General features: G+C 36.2%; 1 protein-coding gene across 1 annotated transcript; it reads right to left on the bottom strand.

Annotated features, from left to right (window-relative positions):
- Positions 1–1,036: 1,036 nt before the first annotated feature.
- Lana (laminin subunit alpha) lies at positions 1,037–19,475 on the bottom strand. The gene is made up of 16 exons (XM_074253413.1): positions 19,165–19,475; positions 18,512–18,658; positions 16,525–16,932; positions 16,131–16,344; positions 15,288–15,497; positions 14,940–15,212; positions 13,628–13,765; positions 13,271–13,543; positions 12,745–13,044; positions 12,508–12,666; positions 9,332–12,411; positions 6,593–8,288; positions 2,690–5,949; positions 2,452–2,611; positions 2,116–2,343; positions 1,037–1,429 (listed from the first exon to the last, which is right to left on the bottom strand). Exons 1-16 carry the CDS (start codon positions 19,369–19,371, stop codon positions 1,155–1,157), a joined length of 11,028 nt encoding a protein of 3,675 aa, XP_074109514.1. The 5' UTR covers positions 19,372–19,475; the 3' UTR covers positions 1,037–1,154.
- Between the last annotated feature and the right edge of the window lie 75 nt (positions 19,476–19,550).

Genomic DNA, 19,550 nt, shown 5'->3' with positions numbered 1-19,550 from the left:
AGAATTTCAAATTATAGTTACAAAGACTGGCGCGCAAAAATACGATGCTAATTTTAAATATTTACTTTTGATCTCTTATTTACAAGTTAATATACATATTTAAGATTTTTAATAGTTACTTTTTTCTCGACTTTTTTTCTATCTATTATAAATATTCCAAATAAACAATATAGACTATGATATTATTGAAAAATAAAATCAATCAATAACAAAATAAATGAATGGTGAAAGACAGAGTCGTGCGAGTTTGTCGCAAACCGAAAAACTGTGATAACACTTTACACCATTTTATGTAAAAATCATTATTTTTCAACTAATTTTTATTAAGAGACTAATTAAATGACAGCGTACATAAATATACAGTTAAGGGGGAATACCACTGTGAAGATCGAAAAAAAGAGATGATTTTCGGGAATTTTTTTGACATTTTCGGGATCGGATTTTTTTTATTTTATTAAGGGTAAATTAAAGATTATTACCCTAAATTGTCCAAAAATCACCTCTTTTTTTCAATCGGCACAGTGGTGGTCGCCCTTAATGAATATTAGCGACGTAAATTTTAAATTATTCTACAAACATCACTCCAGATTTTACACTTTTTCAAAGCCGTATGGTAATTTTTATTAAAAGTAAATATAAATAAAAATTTAATAAGTTATTTAATTAATTGCTATGTGATATTTTACGAAAGTATATAAATAAAAGTTAGATAAATATATTTTTTATTTTTATTTGAAAAAGTGTAATTTTTTTAACAATCAATTTAGTTATTATATATACTATGTCAAACAATTATTTTGAATTGAGTGATATGCGCACCATGTCTGATACAATAAATAGAAAATAATTAATTGATAATATCAATAGATGAATAATAAATTTTTTTAACAAGTAAACATTAATATTACACGTATTCCAATGTTTTTAATTTAATGGGATCCGTTAATATGCTTTGCTTATTATTTTTTGTAATTATTTCAATAAAAAATACAAAAAATTTAATTAAGTAACTTACATTAATAAATAACTGCACATATTTATTTTTTAATAATAATTATTTTATTTTTCAGACTAACAACATTAGTAAAAAAATTATTTTTATTGACTTGTAAAAAATCTTATTTTAATTTTAATATATTTTTGGCTTTTGTAAATTAAATAATCGGACATATACCAGTTGTTACGTGTCCAAAGGCACTCTCTGGATTCAAAGTAATTTCATCTGAATTAATAATTATATTTTTAATACACCCGACGTATTGCGACTGAGATACGCTGCCCTGTAAACGTTTTCCGAGCTGAGGATGCCCGCCAATAAATACTGGATGTCTCGTAAGAACATTAGCGAAATTTTTGTTTGTGCTCGTTATATAGGATCTCTGATCTGCATGATCTACTGATAATAGTGCTGCATTCTTGTCCTTGACAGCTAAAACAGTAAACAATAATTAATAATTAAAATTAAAATTACAATTGCAATTTCATCTTTTATTAAGAAAGAAAAAAATCCGTGTTACTACAATCAAAAGGGCGTATCTCAAAATATACGTCCCAATGGGTTTGTAGAACCAAAAGGGCGCATAAAAAAATTTTTTTATTCTCCAATCAACTAGGGGATATATAAAAGTAAAAGTCTGGTCGAAAAATGCAAAGAAATTTTTTTTTTCGCTGTACACCCTTTAAAGAAAAAAAATTTTTAAAACCAAAAGGGCTTCTAAGGACTAAGTGAGACTAAAAACACTAAAACATCCCAATTTTTTTAATTTCTCCTAATATAAATTGACAATTTAAAAAAATTCTGCTAGTATTTTCAATTCAATTTTCAAAACTCATTTTTTCATTAGATCTCGACGTTTTAAGATCCTTAGAAGCTACTTTGACTAATTTTTCATATACTTATGCCCTTTTGGTTTTAAACAGTTCTTTTCTTAGTCGGAAAAAAATTTGTTTGTGTTTTTCAACCAGATTTTTACTTTTATTCATTCCCTAGTTGATAGAAAAAAAAAAATTTTTTTTCATACGTCCTTTTGGTTCTGCAAAGCCAAAAGGGCGTATATTTTGAGATACGCCCTTTTGGTTTTAGTAAAGCGATATTTAAAATAAAAAAAAAATCACCTCTAATGGTGTGCCAATTGCCATCACACAATGAATTAGGCATTTTTGGTTCAAAGGAAGTCTCCATAAGACCCTTCGATGTCTTCATGAGGAACCTAACGGTACCATTAACCATTTCTAACAACAAGAAATGACGTTTTCCGTGTACGGATAACAAATGTCCAGATGCCGATCTCGGCTTTATATCTATTTGAATATCAACCTTACGCCCGACAACAAAATTATCCTCTGTAACATTTAAAAATGATTAATTAATTAATAACTCTAAAAATCTAAAATAAAATCTAAAATTAATAATAATTTTCATTTATTTTTTCGTCTAGATAATTAACATACTCGCACGGAATAAATTGCTGCCATTTCCTGGATAGAAGAATATACCAGACTCGACCCGATTCGAACAGGGAATTACGCCAACAGTTTCTTCAGGTTTACCAACTGGTTGGCCATTCATCTCAAAGTTCCTGAGACATCCATTGAATGTCTTATTAGTTCCCTAAAAAGTAAAAAAAAAAAATTTTTTATCAAGTAAAAATGAATTAATAACTAACCATTTAATAAATTAAAATCTTACAATATTAGCCAGGACATTGGCAGACAATTCAGGCAGTATTCCACCGACGTAGAACGGCGGATTGACATCCATAGTAACAGCACCACCTTGCGAGTAGTCAGCTACCGGTATGTTTTTATCGACAATGAGTTCGCCGAAATTACCACTTCTTTTGAAGTTGATAGTATGCCACTGATTGTCATTAATTTTAATCTCACTCTTTAGCCAAGCGGGCCCGGTACCGCAATCAAACGAGTAGTGAACTCTACCACCTTGAATATAAATCGCGATGAAGTGGTTGTTGGTCATCGCCGAGCTGTAGAAAATAATTCCTTCATCTGCGGCGGTCTTGAGGTCAATCTGAAGATCATAATCATTCTTGTACCTGCCATTCAGCGAGCCATATTCGAGCCTGCTGTACCTAGCGGTTCCGAACCTCCAGCCATTCTCGCTCTTGGGATCTCTCACAGGCATGTACGGCAGCTTGCAAGAGTCAACTGTGTAAGGTGGAGCCTGAGTCGTCGGGTCAACCACTTTATTCTCAGGCGTTCTTGGTTCCTCTGGTTCCTCCGGTTCTTCAGTGAAGGTAGGCGCTTCAGTCAATGTAGGGAAGGTAACTCTTCCTTCCCTGTCAACATGATCTGGCTCTATAGTATCCACCTCTACGTCAATGATATTGCTGTTAGTTGACATCATTGTTATTGTTTCAGGCAATCCAGTGACGATCGGAGGCGGCCAGGCGCCAATGTCACTCTCAGTCGGCGTATGCGCAGGAGTTTCACCACCTGGACACCTACCGAGCAGCGCATTCGGCCGTTCCTTTGTGTTTGCAAAGTTTATGATCTCTCCGTTTAGCGTCGCATCACCAATGCACCCTACAAACGTACCGCCCTTCCTCTCCCCCGCATTGGGTAATCCTCCGATGTACAAATTACCCTTTTGAATGTTCAAAGCAGGCGGTGGGTACTCTGTTACGAAATTATCCACATCATCAATATCTATTCTCAGGGCGTTTTCATCATGCGTAGCAGTGACAACATGCCACTCGTTGTCATTGAATTTACTGCCAGCTGTGCTGCTTCTTACCTCCTCACCTTGACTCCTGAACACCAAGACTCCGTCTTCAATTGAAAGCGCGCTTTTCGCCGTCTGCTCGGGGTCGGACACGTAGAAAATGAGACCATTGTCAGCAGTGGTCTTAAACTTGAGATTAACTTGCAGCATCGAGGCTGCTGTGACGTTCTGCCATTTCACATAACCAGACGAGTCATTTTCAAAAGACACTAAGCTCGCGAACCGCACAGGACATCCCGGCATGACACCGAACGCCTGAGAATTCCTGCTAAGGTCTACCGATTCGCCCAGAATATAAACTTTATCAATGCAGCCCTCAAAACCGACATTAGACACTGCTTTATACGAGTGTCGTGTATTTGGTGGATAACCGCCGACATAAATATGATCATTAGCCCCCAGGGTCTTTCCGCTGCCCTCTAGGTCGTTTTTAGCTACTGGAATACCGTCGATCTCTATCAACCCGAGTCCTCCGAGTCTGCGAGCTTCTAGAGAGTGCCATTGTCCGTCGTTGTACTTCTGCTGGGACATCAAAGACACCGGACCGTCACCCAAGTCAAATTGATACAACACTTGCCCGTTTTTCATCTCCAGAGCAAGGAAATGCTTGTTCTTGCCCATCAGATAGAGCAGACCGTCTTCCGCGAAAGTCTTGAAGTTCATTTTCAAGCTGAATTTCGAAGGATTGTAACGTATCTGCAAGGTCTTCACACTCAGAACTGCGAATCCATTCCTGTCGAATCTCAACCCCGTGCTGGGAGTGAAGTCTATAAGTTTGTCACGTTCCATAGCGCCCTCTCGGTTATTTTCGCCCTTTATAAAGTTCCAGAAGGACACAGGAATGTCTCCAATTACCAGATCCTCCATTTGTCCTTCAAAGGAAGATGCAGTCACAGCATCTGGGGTCTGGAAAGACGTTGGGTAGCCACCGACAAACAGTTTTGAGTGATCCTGATCTAAATTGAATATCGAGTAAGTACCAGGAACAACTTGTTCCTCAACATGAGAGTCGTATTTTCCATCACCGATGTCTTCGCGGACGATTAGCTTCACGTTCTTGCCCGTTCTGTCAACAATTATCTGTCGCCATACATTATCTGATACGAATTTCTTGTTGATGATTTTAACTGGACCGGAACCCAAGTCAATGATCAGCACCGGATACCCACCTTCGATCATCAGAGCCAAGAAATCGTGGGTCTTTTGTCGCGTTACCTTTCCTCTGTCCTCGTTTCCAAGGTACAATAAAAATCCGTTCGCCTTGTCGGTTCTAAAGTAGAGAGATAATTTAGTAGACGTTGCTAGTAGCGGCAAACTCTCAGGATTCTTTAGTTGAAGAGTTGTGTTCCGATAGAAGGTCACACCGATTTTAAATCTGTCCGCAAGTTCTCGCGCATTCGAGATTCTTCTTTTTAAAGCTTCTATTTTATCTTTCAGATCGTTGCCTACCACATCGATATTTTTCTGAGTCTCTCCCAACTTGCTCAGCAAGTTCGCCATGTCGGGAAGAACTTTACTGACTGAATCCAGCTGCTTCTTGGCCTGGGAAACGTCGCGGATTGAATCAGTTGTGTCTTTGGTCAAGTTCTTTGAGTCTTTAAGATCATTGGGAATTTTATTAACGACACCACTCATACGATCCATCGCATTGTTGATCATTTGCTCAATCTCATTGGCCTCTTCGGTGACGTCTTCAGTCGGTGAACCAAAACTCAGCGCCAGCTGATTTAAGGTGTTGTTGATGCGATCCAAAGCCTCGGTGTTCTTTTTGTTTTGCTTGGCGAGATTGTTGTTGAACTGCTGAGCTTGGTCCAAGTCAGCTTCGAGTTCTTGCTCAGTGGCTGTCAGCGCGGATTCCGCGAGTGACAACAAATCCGAGGACCGATCGCGAGTCTCAGTCGTTTTCGTGTCAACACCATTCGAAAGCGTTGTTGCGTTGTTTGCGGCTTGTAGAGCTTCGTAAGCTGCTTCATTTGCTTCCTGAATTGCATGCTCGATATCGCGGTAAGCTGATACTGCTCTTACTGCACTTGTGTTACGGGTAACTGATAAACTGTCATCCAATTGAACTGATAACTCGTAGAGATTCTCTGCGTGCTCATCTGCTCTTCCGACCAGATCTATTATGTCTAATAAGTCATTGTCATTTTGAGCCAATATGTTGTTTAGTTGGAAGAATGCTTCTACGTTTTTTGACGCTAATTCTTCTGTGAAAATTTAAGAATTTATTTGTTAGTTAGTTGGGTAATAAATAATATTGAATAAAATAATTGAGTGGCGCAAAAAAAATCTACTTTTTATAAAAACTAACATGCACCGCGCCCCATGCGCGTGTAATATCGCATTTTAGATGCCATAAGGGCATATACCGGCAAAAGGTCCTAGTGAAAAACCATAAGAGCGTGTAAAAAATTTTTTTTCGGGAATCGACGGAATTTTGTTCGAAATTTAGAGAAATGCTAAAAAAAAAATTTTATGCTCGGATGCCATAAGTGCCGTATAATGAAAATTCTGTCTTTTTTTTAAGTCCAAAAAATTTTTAGTTTGAAGAAAAATTTTTTTTTGCATTTCTACACGTTTCATACAAAAATACGTCGGTTCCTAAAAAAAAATTTTTTTTTCAGGAATTAACGTATTTTTGTATGAAACATATAGAAAAGAAAAAAAAATTTTCTTTAAACTAAATATTTTTTTGGACTTGAAAAATAAAAAAAAAAAATTTTTTATTACATGCCCTTGTAGTTCCTAGGTGCTATATGATAAACTAACATATTTTCAGGCGTAAAAAAAACTAGTCAGTTTTTTTGCGACACTCTACTAAATAAAAATAAATAAATATTAAAAACATACTTAAACTTGAAAAATTAATATCAGCTTCATTCAAATAACTAGTAGCATTTCTATTCAAAGTTTCCCCCGTCTCAATATCATCTTGGCTCTCAGTAGTAGCATTCTTCAACAAATCAAAGTTACCAAATTCCTTGGACCTTTTGTTATCATCAATCAATTTCTCAGCTGCGTAAGTAAATTCCTCAGCTTTGTCAATAATAACATAAAAGTCATTAACCTTTCTACTAAAGTTTTGAATTTTTTCCCCCAGTTTTCCAGCAGCGGAACTCAAATTACTAACCGGGAAGTTGTACTCAGTCATATCAGACACCAGACCATTAGCTTGATCAGCCTGATCAATCGCTTTGTCTCTGAAATTGACAAAGGATACATTTTTAATTTTATTTAAAATTTCATTGGCTTCCTTGAGCGCGCTGTCAACTTTAGCCGCCGCGCCTTGCCCAATGTTAGTCGCCAGAGACTGTACTTCAGAAATAATCGAGTTGACCGAGTCTATCTCCTTCCTAACGTCAGTATCCAAATTGTTCATGTCAACGAGGGTTTTCTCGGCGCCGTCTTTCCACGTCAAGCTGTCATCAATGAGATAGTCAACCTGGCGCTTCTGGGAGGCCGCTTCTTGCTCCAATTTCGCAATATCCTCTTGTAGAGGAACGAAATCAATGCGACTTGAATCTAGGAGTTGGACGTCAGGGTACAATTCGTTGACACTGTCATTCACAAATTTAAGACGTTGGTTGGTGAAGTAGCTCTCGGCGACGGTGTTGAACTCTTGAGCTACCGGAGAAAGATCATGCTCGAGTCGATCAGTGACATCCAAAAGATCATCGATGCAAGAGTCGCATTCGTAGCAGCCGTCACCTTCTTTCAAAACCCAACGGTGAGGACAGTGGTCACATTTTTCTCCAATAACTCCAGGCAAGCAGGAACACTGACCAGTTGTTGTGTTACAGGAAGATCCAATCGAGTACCCGGTGTTACAGTTGCAAGAAGTGCACCCTTCTGGTCCGTAATTCCAGAAACCGGCGATACAGCGGTCGCATCTACGACCAGTAACACCGGGCTTGCATTTACATTGGCCTGAAGTGAGGTCGCACTGGGCGTAATCTGAAGCGATGTCGCAATCACAAGCCTGACAACCGTTACAAGAGTCAAATCCAAAGTGGTTTTCTGCGCACCGGTCACATCTAGAACCAATTACGTTAGGTCGACATTGACAGAGTCCGTTGTAGCTATCACAGCGTTCCATTCCGCAAGCCTCGCAGTTACATGTTTGACAGTTTTTACGCTCAACAGCGTCTCCGAAGAACCCAGGAGCACAGAGATTGCAGGCCTCGCCGTAGGTGTTGTTCAAGCAGTGAAGACACTCACCAGTTATTGAGTCGCAGGAACTCAAGTCGTTGGTGTCGATGTTCCCGGAACACTCACATGGCTTGCAGAATTCATCCTCGATGTTGGGGTCGCCGTAGAATCCTGCTGCGCAAGATTCACACCGGGCTCCGTAGTAACCAGGAAGACAGTCACAGCTGATTTTATTTCCTGCTTCGTTCACCTCGCAACCTGTCGCGAAGTTGTTGGAGGCAAGAGGTAGAGGACAGGCGCAGATTAGACAGTCAGTTGGCGTTCCAATTGTTGCGTTTCCGTAGTATCCTTGTTCACAGTATTCACAATGGTCGCCGGTTGTTCCGTTTTTACAATCCTGGAAATAATGAAAAATTTTTTTTTTTTTATTTAACTTATCAAAAGTTATTTTATTTTTTATTTACTGTAGTAATTAATTTTGGATAATTGTTATTTAAAAATTATTACTAGAATTTATAAAAAAAAAAAAAAAAAGTATTACAAAGTAAAAAAATTTTTATGTTAAATATTTAACACTTTTTTGTGTTAATTTAACACAATAAATGTTAAATTTACACATAAAGGTGTTAAATATTTAACACAACATTTTTTAACGCAATGACGCAAAATTTTTTACTGTGTAAAATCCAGTTATTTTGATCTTTTTAGCTTTAGTCAAAGTTTAAAAAAATTATGACTTGAATAATGAAATAAATTCTATGAGAATGTAAAGTATTAAAGAAAAAGACCTAGTTATTGATACTGGCCTAATTATTAATACTTGTAATTTTGTTTTATTTAAAAAAAAAGCCAACTCCAAGAAATTGATAAATTTCAAAATTCAACCGGAAGTGCCCAAACAAAACTCTTGTTAAAAATTCTATGAAAGTCAAATAAATCCCTTCCCCCCAAAATATCTCAGAAAATGCCCAAACACAGCTCCTGTTAAAAGCGGAACTCAAAATTCCAATTTTAAAAGATTCCTCACGGAAATTAAATTTTGGCACACCCAAAATTAGATAAAAAAAAATTTTTTAAGATTGAAGACACTGTTAAATTTATCTTTTATTCGTAGCTTAAGCAAATTGTGTAAAAAAATTATCATTGAAAAAATTGAAATTTTGTTAAGGTTTAAATAATTATTGTGGTAATAATTAATATAAATTTTTTTTATGGTAATTATAGTAAACCGAAATAACTTTTAAAATTTGTTATTTTTAAGGAATTTTTTTCCTTTTTCTTCTAAAAAATTTAAGTTTTCTAAATCATTGTGTAGAGTGTTAAAATCTTACACTCTAGTGTGAAGAATTTAACACTCAACGCGATGACGAAAAATTCTTTACTGAGCACTGTTACGTACAAAACTTTACCTTTTTTTAAATATAATAAAAAAGAACTTACAAAACAGATTCCAGTTTTAACATCGCAAGTATCAGCGTGCCCATTGCATTGACAGCGAACACAAGACCCACCATAAGGTCCTGACTGAACCCGATAGTACCCTGGAGCACATTCTTCACAAGATAGACCTTGATAATTAGGCGGACATTGACACTGCTCAACACTACTTGCCTGCTCGCTTCCAGGCACATATGTATCGGTAGTGGTATCCATAGACACTTGGGACAAGGTCATGGCAATACTTGGCTCCCAGTAAGTACCTCTAATAAATATCCCCTCCAAATTTTCCAGCGTCACTAGCATCTGCTCTCTCGTCGCTTCAACATTTCCTTGCGTGATGAAATTAGACTCTACCAGGGCTACCGAGGCGTCAAAGTTCGCAAATGATGGTGGTTGTTCCTCGGCATAATGGTACAAAACATTGTCGCTGCCCATCAGAATGACATCAGGTCCCGCAACAGCTTTTCCAAACGGACCCGTACTGTAGTACACAGTGTAATTCAAGGTTCCACCATACGAAGTCAATTTCTTTCCCAGATAATTACCCGGAGCCGAAAAGTACACGGTATTACCCGCAGTTTCATTGTTGTTAGTCAAAGTAACGATAATCGAGGTCTCATTGTACTCTTGAGGAATCGTCGACAGGATGTTAACCATTCCCGTCTTTTCCTGGATCACCGCCACGTCCCAGTCAATCATATTGTACTCGTAAGCCCTGTAAAGATTAGCGGAATCGCACCTGGTGGTCTTTCCAAAGCAGAAACACTTGCTGCATCCTTGATCGTTCTCAGCTTGCAAGTTGAATGTTCCTTCTTTACAAATATCGCACGCAGAGCCTTGGACATTCGCCTTGCAGTAGCATTCCGCAGTGTACTGATCGCAAATTTCAGCAGTGGTTCCTTTAAAATCGCAGTCACAAGCTTCGCAGTATGGAAACTGGGCATACCCATTCTGACACTTGTCACACTGACGTCCCACGACATTTTCTTTACATTTGCAAGTTCCAGTCAGCAAATCACACTGCCTATCTCCATTGAGAACTCCCGCAGGTGAGCAATTGCACTCTTCACACCCGATAATCGGATGAAATCCATAAGAGCCTTCTTCACACTGATCACACCTCTCTCCAATTACTCTTGACGGACAAATACACTCTCCTCTTTCTGGTTCGCAGATCGCAGTAATCGGACAATTACACGGTCTGCAGTTCGGGTACCCGTAGAATCCCGTCTTACAGATTTCGCAGCGTCTTCCAATGATGTTAGGCTTGCAAGGACACTGTCCGCCAAATTTGTCGCACTCGAAGCTCATCGTTCCGTGGGCACTGCAGTGACAAGGCAGCGCTCCGTTGTTGTAATTAGCAGTCAGCGAAAATATTGAATCTCGACAGAAACCATCATCTGTTGTATTTATGTGGAAGTGATTATTTCCACACCTTTTTATGAACTCCTTAGTCTGGTCAAACTGAATCTTCTTCAGGACTTTATCATCGTACTGCTCTGCTGGTATTATCAACAAATAATCAAGCCATGTACCATATCCTGGATTTTTAAAACTTATTACAACGTTTTCTATCAACTGGAACTTGAAGTTACCATCCTGCTGCTTGATAATACTGCGACACCCGCTGTTACTCGGACAATGCGGTACAGCAACTTTTGACTCGTAAAACTTACCATTTTGTACAAGAACTTCCAGCTCAAATTCCGGATTATCAGGTTGGTAGTACTGGATAACAAACACGTACTCCCCAGGCGCGGGAACTTTTGTTTTGATGTCAATCAGAGGGTTATTCTGGTCCAAGTAAATAAGCTTAGTCGCATTATCGAAAATTCCTGGCGGACGATTATCAATTTCTGGACCCTCAATATTAGCTTCAAATTCGACTTTCTTCGCATCAGCGCCTCCAGGGAATATTCCTTGGACGCACTTTCCATTCTTCCTCACGCAGACTGACTTGGGCTTTATGTAGTCCAGCGACCATCGCTCATAAGGAATAGCAACCACTGACTCAACGGCAATGTTCGAGTTCGGTTCACCAGTTAGCACCAAAGTAGCATAGTTATCAGCGAAATTAGTGACTCCTATTTTTCCGTGTCTGTCCGTGACGACTTGACGGCAAATACTGGTGTATTTGCAAGGATGGATGGTGGCCTTACCCTGGGGAGTTCCGTTTACTTCAATGAGCAGCGTCGAGGTTGAAGTGTCTTTTCGCGCGGTGACGTAGGTCACCAGGAGAATGTATGATCCAGGTTTGGAGATACGGAATTCAAAGAGAATTCGCTTCTGCTGTTCGTTGATCAGAGGGATTTCATCCTGGTTGATCTCGTTGAGAACCTCGTGGTCTGTGAAATATTCAGTGAGAGGAAATCTTCCCGATTCGGTGTCCAAGAAGCCTCCGGAGCCGTGGACTGAGTCGAAGTAGTTGAGGTTCGGGTAGTCGTAGTGACGGCAGAGACTCTTCTGGCCGACTTCGCAGGGCAAATCGACATCTTGGGTTAAAATTGTAGCTTCGTAGTACTCGGCAGGTAAAAGTACGAAGTAATCGAGGAACAAGTTCTTCTCAGTAGCGATGGATATTGACCAGTACCCAGGATTCATCACCATAGTCGCTGGTAAGTTTCCATGAACACCAGCGACAGTGACAAATGCTGGATCATTTGTTGGCTTCAGCTGGACTTTGAAGGTCTGTTCAATTTCTTGAGGATTGTCTGGTGTGATTTTTATGGTTCCTAACACGGGTTCGGAGTTTTTGTTCACGAATCTTAAAACCATGCGGTACAAAGAAGGCTTGGAGATGTAAACACGCTGGATTATTTCATTCTGAAGGGCTGAGAATACAGCGTATCCTTTCCAACTGTATCCGGGGAAAGCGTCTTCGGTGAAACCGTATCTTACGGGACTGTTGCTGGGCGTTCGGCCATCCTCGACTTCGTACTGGAATTGGTGGAGGGTTGGGAAGTAGTGAGCTTTCAGGGGTTCTGTACAAGTTTGACCGGTGACTCGTGGCTGGCAAGGACATTGCCCGGTTCTCTTGTCACAAATTGAGCTTATGGATCCACCAACGTCGCAAGCACAAACTGAAAAATTTTTTAATTAATAATCTACTAATGATAATAACATTTAAGTTAATTTATTTTTTATTTTTTAGGTGAAAATTGATGGATTAAATTTACCAGAACACCCAAAGAGATTCGAGTCGTCCAAATTGTAAGTCCCGTCGACACATAGATTACACGAGCGACTTGTCACGCCTGGTTTGCAAATACATTGACCAGATTTCGTGTCACATTCGCCGATACCTCCAATTACACCAGGAACGTTACACTTGCAGTCTAAAAATTAAACAAGATTTTTTAATTGATAAATTTGATCACTATAATGGTAAAACAAATTTTTAAAAAATAAAATACCCTCGCATCCATCAGGATTGGCTTGTTGCAGGTTCCAGAAGAGTGGCTTGCACTGATTACAAATTCTTCCTTGAACTCGGTCTTTGCACTGACACAACTCGCCGGCTGGCAATGACCCACATCCTGTGAAAGACTTAGGAACACCAGCGGGATCACAATTACATCCCTCGCATCGTGGGAAATTGTAGAAGCCTTCTTTACATTGGTCACATTGCAGTCCGTCAAAGTTCTCGTTACACTGACATTTTCCTTCAGAGTTACAAGACACTCCAATGGATCCATGGCTATCGCAATTACAGCCTGAAATTAATTATTGATTAACAAATCAAATTATTATGAAATTTTTTTATTTTTAATTTTTAATTATTCTATAAAAGTTAGTTTTAAGAAATATTGACTTATATTGTTGATTTATTCAAAATTTTTTAAACTTAAATATTTTTATAACTTTTTTAGTTATTAAATTAATAACAATTTCACTAGAATCTCCTTAAATTAATAATGATATTAAATTGTATGTACTTACTGATACAATCGGGATACATAAAGTAACCAGGACTACATTGATCGCAAGCTCGTCCAGCAAAATTACCAAGACAGGAGCATTTACCATTGGCATCACAACTTATTGAGGAAGAACCAACGGAGCTACAATTACATGGTCTGCAATTTGGATATCCGTAGTAACCATTGATACATTGGTCACATCTTGCTCCACCGTAGCCTTCTTTGCAGAGACAACTACCGTCTCTTTTGTTACATACTTGAGGCTCAGTTCCTCGCGCATCACAATTACAGTCTTCAAGAAGTTAAATATTTTATTTTATGTAATTAAAAATAAGTATTTTTTTTCATAGGATTTAATTATATAAAATTAACTTACAGGTGCAAGCTGGATAATCGTAATACCCATCTTCACAAATATCACAAGTCCTGCCTCCGTAGTTGTTCTTACATGTACAGTTGCCACTCATAACATCACAAACATCGTCAAGAGACCCTTGTGAGTTGCATTCACACGCTGAAATTTTTATAAATAATTTATTATTATTATTATTATTATTATTTTGTTATTTAATGCTCAGGGGGGTTATCCCCGGAGTCCGATTCTCCGAGGGCCCAGCCTGAGCTCCATCCGTTACTGCTGGACCACTCCGCACAACAAGGCGGTTAGTGATCACAGCAGGCCAAAGTCATTTCCCTTAAGAGACGGAGAGAACCAAGTATAACAGCCTTCTGCATCCTAACTGCCAAGAACTCAGCTTTTGATGAACATGCTGGAACTTTGGCAAGTGAGGATACAAAAGACTGTTTCATCCCTCCAAGGACGCCAACAATCAGGACGACAAGCTTGACACGGTAACCTGGGTAAAGTTTGCCAATTTCAAACAGGAGATCCTGATATATTTGTCTTTTGTGCTCTTCCTTGGCTGAGATGTTGTATTCAGCCGAGGCCGAGAACTCAATGACATAAATGTCACGAGTGGCCTTGTCGAAGAGCACAATATCAGGTTTGTTGTGATCTATCCGCCGGGTTGTTGCAAATGGCATGTTCCAATAAATTTTGCAACTGTCATTCTCAACAACCTGGGGAATATCTCCTGGCAGATAAGGCAGCACTGGTGTCACGTCAATACCGTAGCAATGACGAAGATAGTAGTACAGTACTCTCAGGGCAGCATTGTGACGCTGGATATATGCACCTCTCGTCAGCACTGGATTATTATTATTATTATTTTCATTATTATTATTATTACCAGCAACCTTGCAGTCACTATGTGACTGCCGTGACTTGTGTACTATGAATAAATAAAATTTTGCTTTATTAAATAATGACTTTTGTTAAATTGCACTGTACTTTTTTAACTATTGACATTTTTAAAGATATAAGCTCATCCCGATGTTATACTCATCAAGAGCTTTCATTTGAGTACCCACATGCATTTTTATATATTTTTCATATATACATATTATATATAATATATATAAATATATGAAAAATTGATGTGGGTACTCAAATGAAAGGCCTCGATGAGTGTAACATCGGGATGAGCTTATATCTTCAAAATTGTCAATAGTTCACGAGATACAAGGTCATTTCTTAATTATGTATCTAGAGATAGAGATTTACTCATTTTCTTACTAATATAAATTATTTCGTAATTAATTACAAACATAATGATAAAAAAACTCACGTAAACATTCAGGAAATTTGTAATATCCTTCAGCGCAAAGATTACAATAAGCGCCAGCATAATTTTCTTTACACGGACAACTTCCTTCAATAGCTTCGCAGTGATAACCATTTGTTCCACCCAGGTGACATTCACACGGACGACAATTTGGATATCCGAAGTATCCGTACGCACAAGAATCGCAATCAGGAGCTGTGAATTCTTGCCGACATTCACATTTGCCCGTCGACTCGGCGCAGTTTCCAGTTGAGTAGAAAAAGTCGCAGTCACATCCTGAGAAAAATACAAAATTGGTAAATAAAAAAACCCAAATTTAATCAATTGGTAAAATATATTTATAATATTTACGCTGACAAACATCCGTAGCATTCAATGGCTTTCCTTCGGGTCTGAAGTACTTGGGTTTACATTGATTACAATTTATTCCTTGGGTATTATGCGCACAGTTCTGACAAACGCCACCTCCTTCGTAAACGCCGTGAATGTCCAGAGACAAATGCTTTTCATCCACTTCTGAGTCGTAAATACACTCGGTTGAATGTCCAAAACAATTACACGCTGGAAAAAAAATATTTTTTGTTTGATATTACTTTGGTTAAAAACTTTATTCCTGTTACAAATTTATGAAATTAAAAATTAATTATAATTATATTCATATATAGAAAAAAAAATTTACTTGAATCAAGTAAATTAATTTAAAGAACTTTATCTTCTTTATTTGAATAAAAAAAAAATATTAAACTAAAAATTTTGGTAAGTATTTAGAAGTGGGGTCTACCATTTTAATTTTAATTTTTTTTTAATTTTGAAATATTTTTTTTTTTTTTTAATATATATCAAAAAAATATAAAATAGAAATTTTATCCAAAAACATAAGAGCCAAAATTTCTTTCAACTTTTGAAGGCAAAAAAGCTATCGAAATATTAATTTTTTGATATTTTTTATTTCATCACCAGGAATCCGCCGTAAAAACAAGCAGAACAAAAAAAAATAAAAAAAATGTTAATTTTTCACCTAGATATGGCCAAAAATACGTTTGACCCGACTTGTAAATAATTACCAGAATTTTTCTTGATGTAAGTAAATTTTACTTGAGTCAAGAATTTTTCGTTTTGATTGAAGACAATTAAATTCTTCAAAATTATTTTCTTGGTTCAAGTTTATTTTTTTTCGTTGTACATAATACATACGTTCGCAAGTAAACTTCTTAAATGCTGTAGAAATTTGCCATTTTTTCTGCTGAAATCCTGGCAAACATGAAGCACATTGAGGACCATAAGTGTTGTGCTGGCAAATACATTCCAATTTTTTCGGCTGCTTTGGGTCGCGGATATCGCAAGTCGCAGCATGACCATTACACATACAACGACCACCAATACTGATGTCTTTTATCGAGTAAAAGTACTAAAAATATAACGAAAAAATTAAACTGATGATTAATGAATGAGTGTATTATGAATTTATTCAAAGATCTTTCATTAAATATGAAGGTCCGAAGTTTATCCGGTGATAAGGATACAAATAGGCCATTGACTGGTCCGGTAAATAAAAATTTATAAAAATTTTTATCTAAAATATACTTACTCTTCTTGTTACAGTAGGATCCTGGCGAGCGACAGACATCAAGTGCCCAAGAAGATTTTTGGTCCTGAGAAATCGGAACCTGACGTTAGTAGCGCGGGTCCATTCTTGGAGGGGAGTAGAATTGAAGTAGTGAGATGCAGATGGACGGTTGTTCAAGATAGAAATAGGTATTTCTCCGCCTTCCAATGGTACGATTTTCGAGTACTCAGTTGTACATATCACACTGTCGTCACGTGAAATCGGCATTCTGCTGTCTACGCCGAAGTATGTAATACAATCGCTTGCTGAGTCAGAGAAATATTGCCACGGCTGCCAGGTTTTGCCGTAATCTTTCGACTTTTCTAACACCCACAAGCCGGGACGTGGAGAATTTCCCATACGTATGTACACATATGCCACGTGGAATTCCTAGCAAATTAAAAAAATTTTTATTATTTAATCATTTTCATTTTTCTTGTAAAAGCCCTGATGAGTCATTATCAAGAGTGTAAAGATCTATACAATACTAAACAAACTAGAACTAGATTTAAGTCGATATCTCTCCCTGAAATTAAAAAAATAATTAGCGTAAAGAACGCTTACTATGTTGCAATAAAATATTTTAATCTTTTACCTAATAATCTTGAGATATTAAATTATCGTAAAAGAACGCTGAAATATAAGATAAAGATTGGATCACGAATCTGTCATTGTAATAGTACAAGAAATTTGTGTAATATTACACAGTAAAAAATTTTGCGTCATTGTGTCAAAAAACTTAGTGTTAAATATTTAACATTTTTATGTGTAAATTTAACATTTTTTCTGTTAAATCAACACAATAAAGTGTCAAATATTTAACATAAAAATTTTTAACACAAAATTTTTTGACTCATTGACGCAAAATTTTTTACTGTCTATCTGTATGCTAGAAATAAAATAAATAAATAAATTATAAATTATAAACTATAATTATTGATAGTTATAATTATTCTCTAACAATAAAAAAATTTTTATTATTATTATCGGGGTAATAAATTAAATTAAGTTGTTACAACAATTAATTTTGAAGATTTTTTGGCCGAAAAAAATTTTATAATTAGTTTAAAAATAAAATTTACTTTAAAAAAATTTTAACAAAAATTATTGTAACAATAATTTTTTAGAAAATTTATTGTAACAGATATTATTTATAATTTACTTAAATACTTAAATTAAAATGAACCATTTTTACTACTTGTAATTTTTCAAGTATCATATACTCCAGATTATTGAAATTAAAGCGATTTAAAAATTTCTTAACATATTTTTCTTTATCTATGTTAATAAAATATTAAAGCGTGGGAGTAGTTTTTTTTTTTTTTTTTAAGTATAAATTAATAAAATTAAGCATTACTAATACTTGTAATTTTTCAAGTATCATATACTCCAGATTATTGAAATCAAAGCGATTTAAAAATTTCTTAACATATTTTTCTTTATCTATGTTAATAAAATATCAAAGCGTGGGAGTAGTGTTTTTTTTTTTAAGTATAAAGGGTCCGGTGGCCAGATGTATTTCTTTACAGCCTCAAACATTTATATCTCGTCTTTTTCTATTTCTTTTTCTATTCTCCTCCGCTTTTTACTCTCGTACATGATGGATCTAAAAACATGTGCGGGCTTAGAGCCCTTCTAGCCTCAGCAGTCCTTATTCTAAGAATACTCTCTTTCTAGATGACGGCCTTCGTTAATTTAGTAACTTAAAATCCAAAATTTATAAAAAAATACTTCATTAAATAAAAGTCTATTTAATTGCAATAAAATATCGAAGCATAAATTTAAAGATTGAATATTATCTGAGCGATAATACGCTTCCTGTGTCTCAGGAAGCCGCCTACATACTTGATAACTCATTTTATCGTATTCTTCGAAAAGATAAATTTATACATACTTTCCGCTCATTTCTTCACTTTATTATTTAAATTTTTAACTTAATTTACATAGAATTATTTAAAAAATAATTTACCTGGCCCAAATTTATTGTCAAATTAACTTCATTGTACTTCATTCCTCTAGATAGCGGCGGTGATTGCCACCAGGTTTCCATTCCATCGACTGCATGCTCCGGGGGGTGATTTTTTCCCGGCGCGGTAGGATCACAGACATCGCAAACCTTATTTTAAATTCAAATTTTTCATTAATAATTCATGGTTTTAAAATAATTGCACACCCTCATACATCAGCATACATTACGACTCAAATAACAACAGTAAAAATAATAAAAACAACAGCCATAACAATAATGGGGAAGCAATAAAACAAATCCAACTAAACGTCTACGTAAGTTATTTTTGTTCATGAGAATTTAAATTCAAAACTTTACTTCTTAGGCTCTGTTACTGTTATATTAACTTACATCACATCTGTAAGCCTATAATTTATGTTTGAATTGATAACATATATATTAGGGCTATCTTAGGTCATTTTTATCTGAAATACTTATTCAGAAATGATCCAAGAAATTTTTTATCACGCATGGATAATAAATTTAAAATTATGTAATTATTAAAAATTTTATTTTATTAAAAATTTTAATTCATTAAAATTTTATCATCATTTTTTTTAGGACCAAGATGAAAAAATTTTATTTATTTTTAAATAATAAAAAAAAGGATTTACTTGTCCTTGAATAAGATTGACATCCTCGTCTTGATCAGAACTAGCACCCACAAGCTGACAGTACAATTCGGGACTAGAAGTATCGACACCACACGTTGCCGATGCAATAATTTCTTTTCCTTCGGCCAAATTGAAGTAAGGAGGAGTTAAGATTTCTGCATTTATGCTTTGGATTACTCCAAAGCACAGCAGCAGCAACCACCTCATCTTAAAACTATTATTTTCAAATTATTTTATTTACTAACTTATTTTTATTATTTATCACTGATACAGTCAATTTATAGAACAAATAAGTAAAAAAAACAATAATAACACAATCGAGTGTTTCTCCCACCCGTGTTAGGATGAAGCCGGCTTGGCTTCTGCATCCAAACTGAACTGATCCA

Source organism: Cotesia typhae, unplaced genomic scaffold (genome assembly GCF_013202065.1).
Source record: "Cotesia typhae breed Kobodo isofemale line unplaced genomic scaffold, CoteBio_Ctyphae scaffold_13, whole genome shotgun sequence".
Classification (NCBI taxonomy): domain Eukaryota; kingdom Metazoa; phylum Arthropoda; class Insecta; order Hymenoptera; family Braconidae; genus Cotesia; species Cotesia typhae.
The sequence above is the reverse complement of the archived record's forward strand: the minus strand, read 5'-3'. Positions and strand labels throughout refer to the sequence as shown.

Bases quoted from the DNA above. Each gene is read 5' to 3' on its own strand.
- Lana (XM_074253413.1), bottom strand. From the start codon at position 19,371: ATGAGGTGGTTGCTGCTGCTGTGCTTTGGAGTAATCCAAAGCATAAAT. The intron at 12,667-12,744 runs GTATTTTATTTT...TTTAATTTTTAG, and splicing joins CAATCCTGATGGATGCGAGG to ACTGCAAGTGTAACGTTCCT. The intron at 12,412-12,507 runs GTAAATTTAATC...AAAATTTTTCAG, and splicing joins GAATCTCTTTGGGTGTTCTG to TTTGTGCTTGCGACGTTGGT.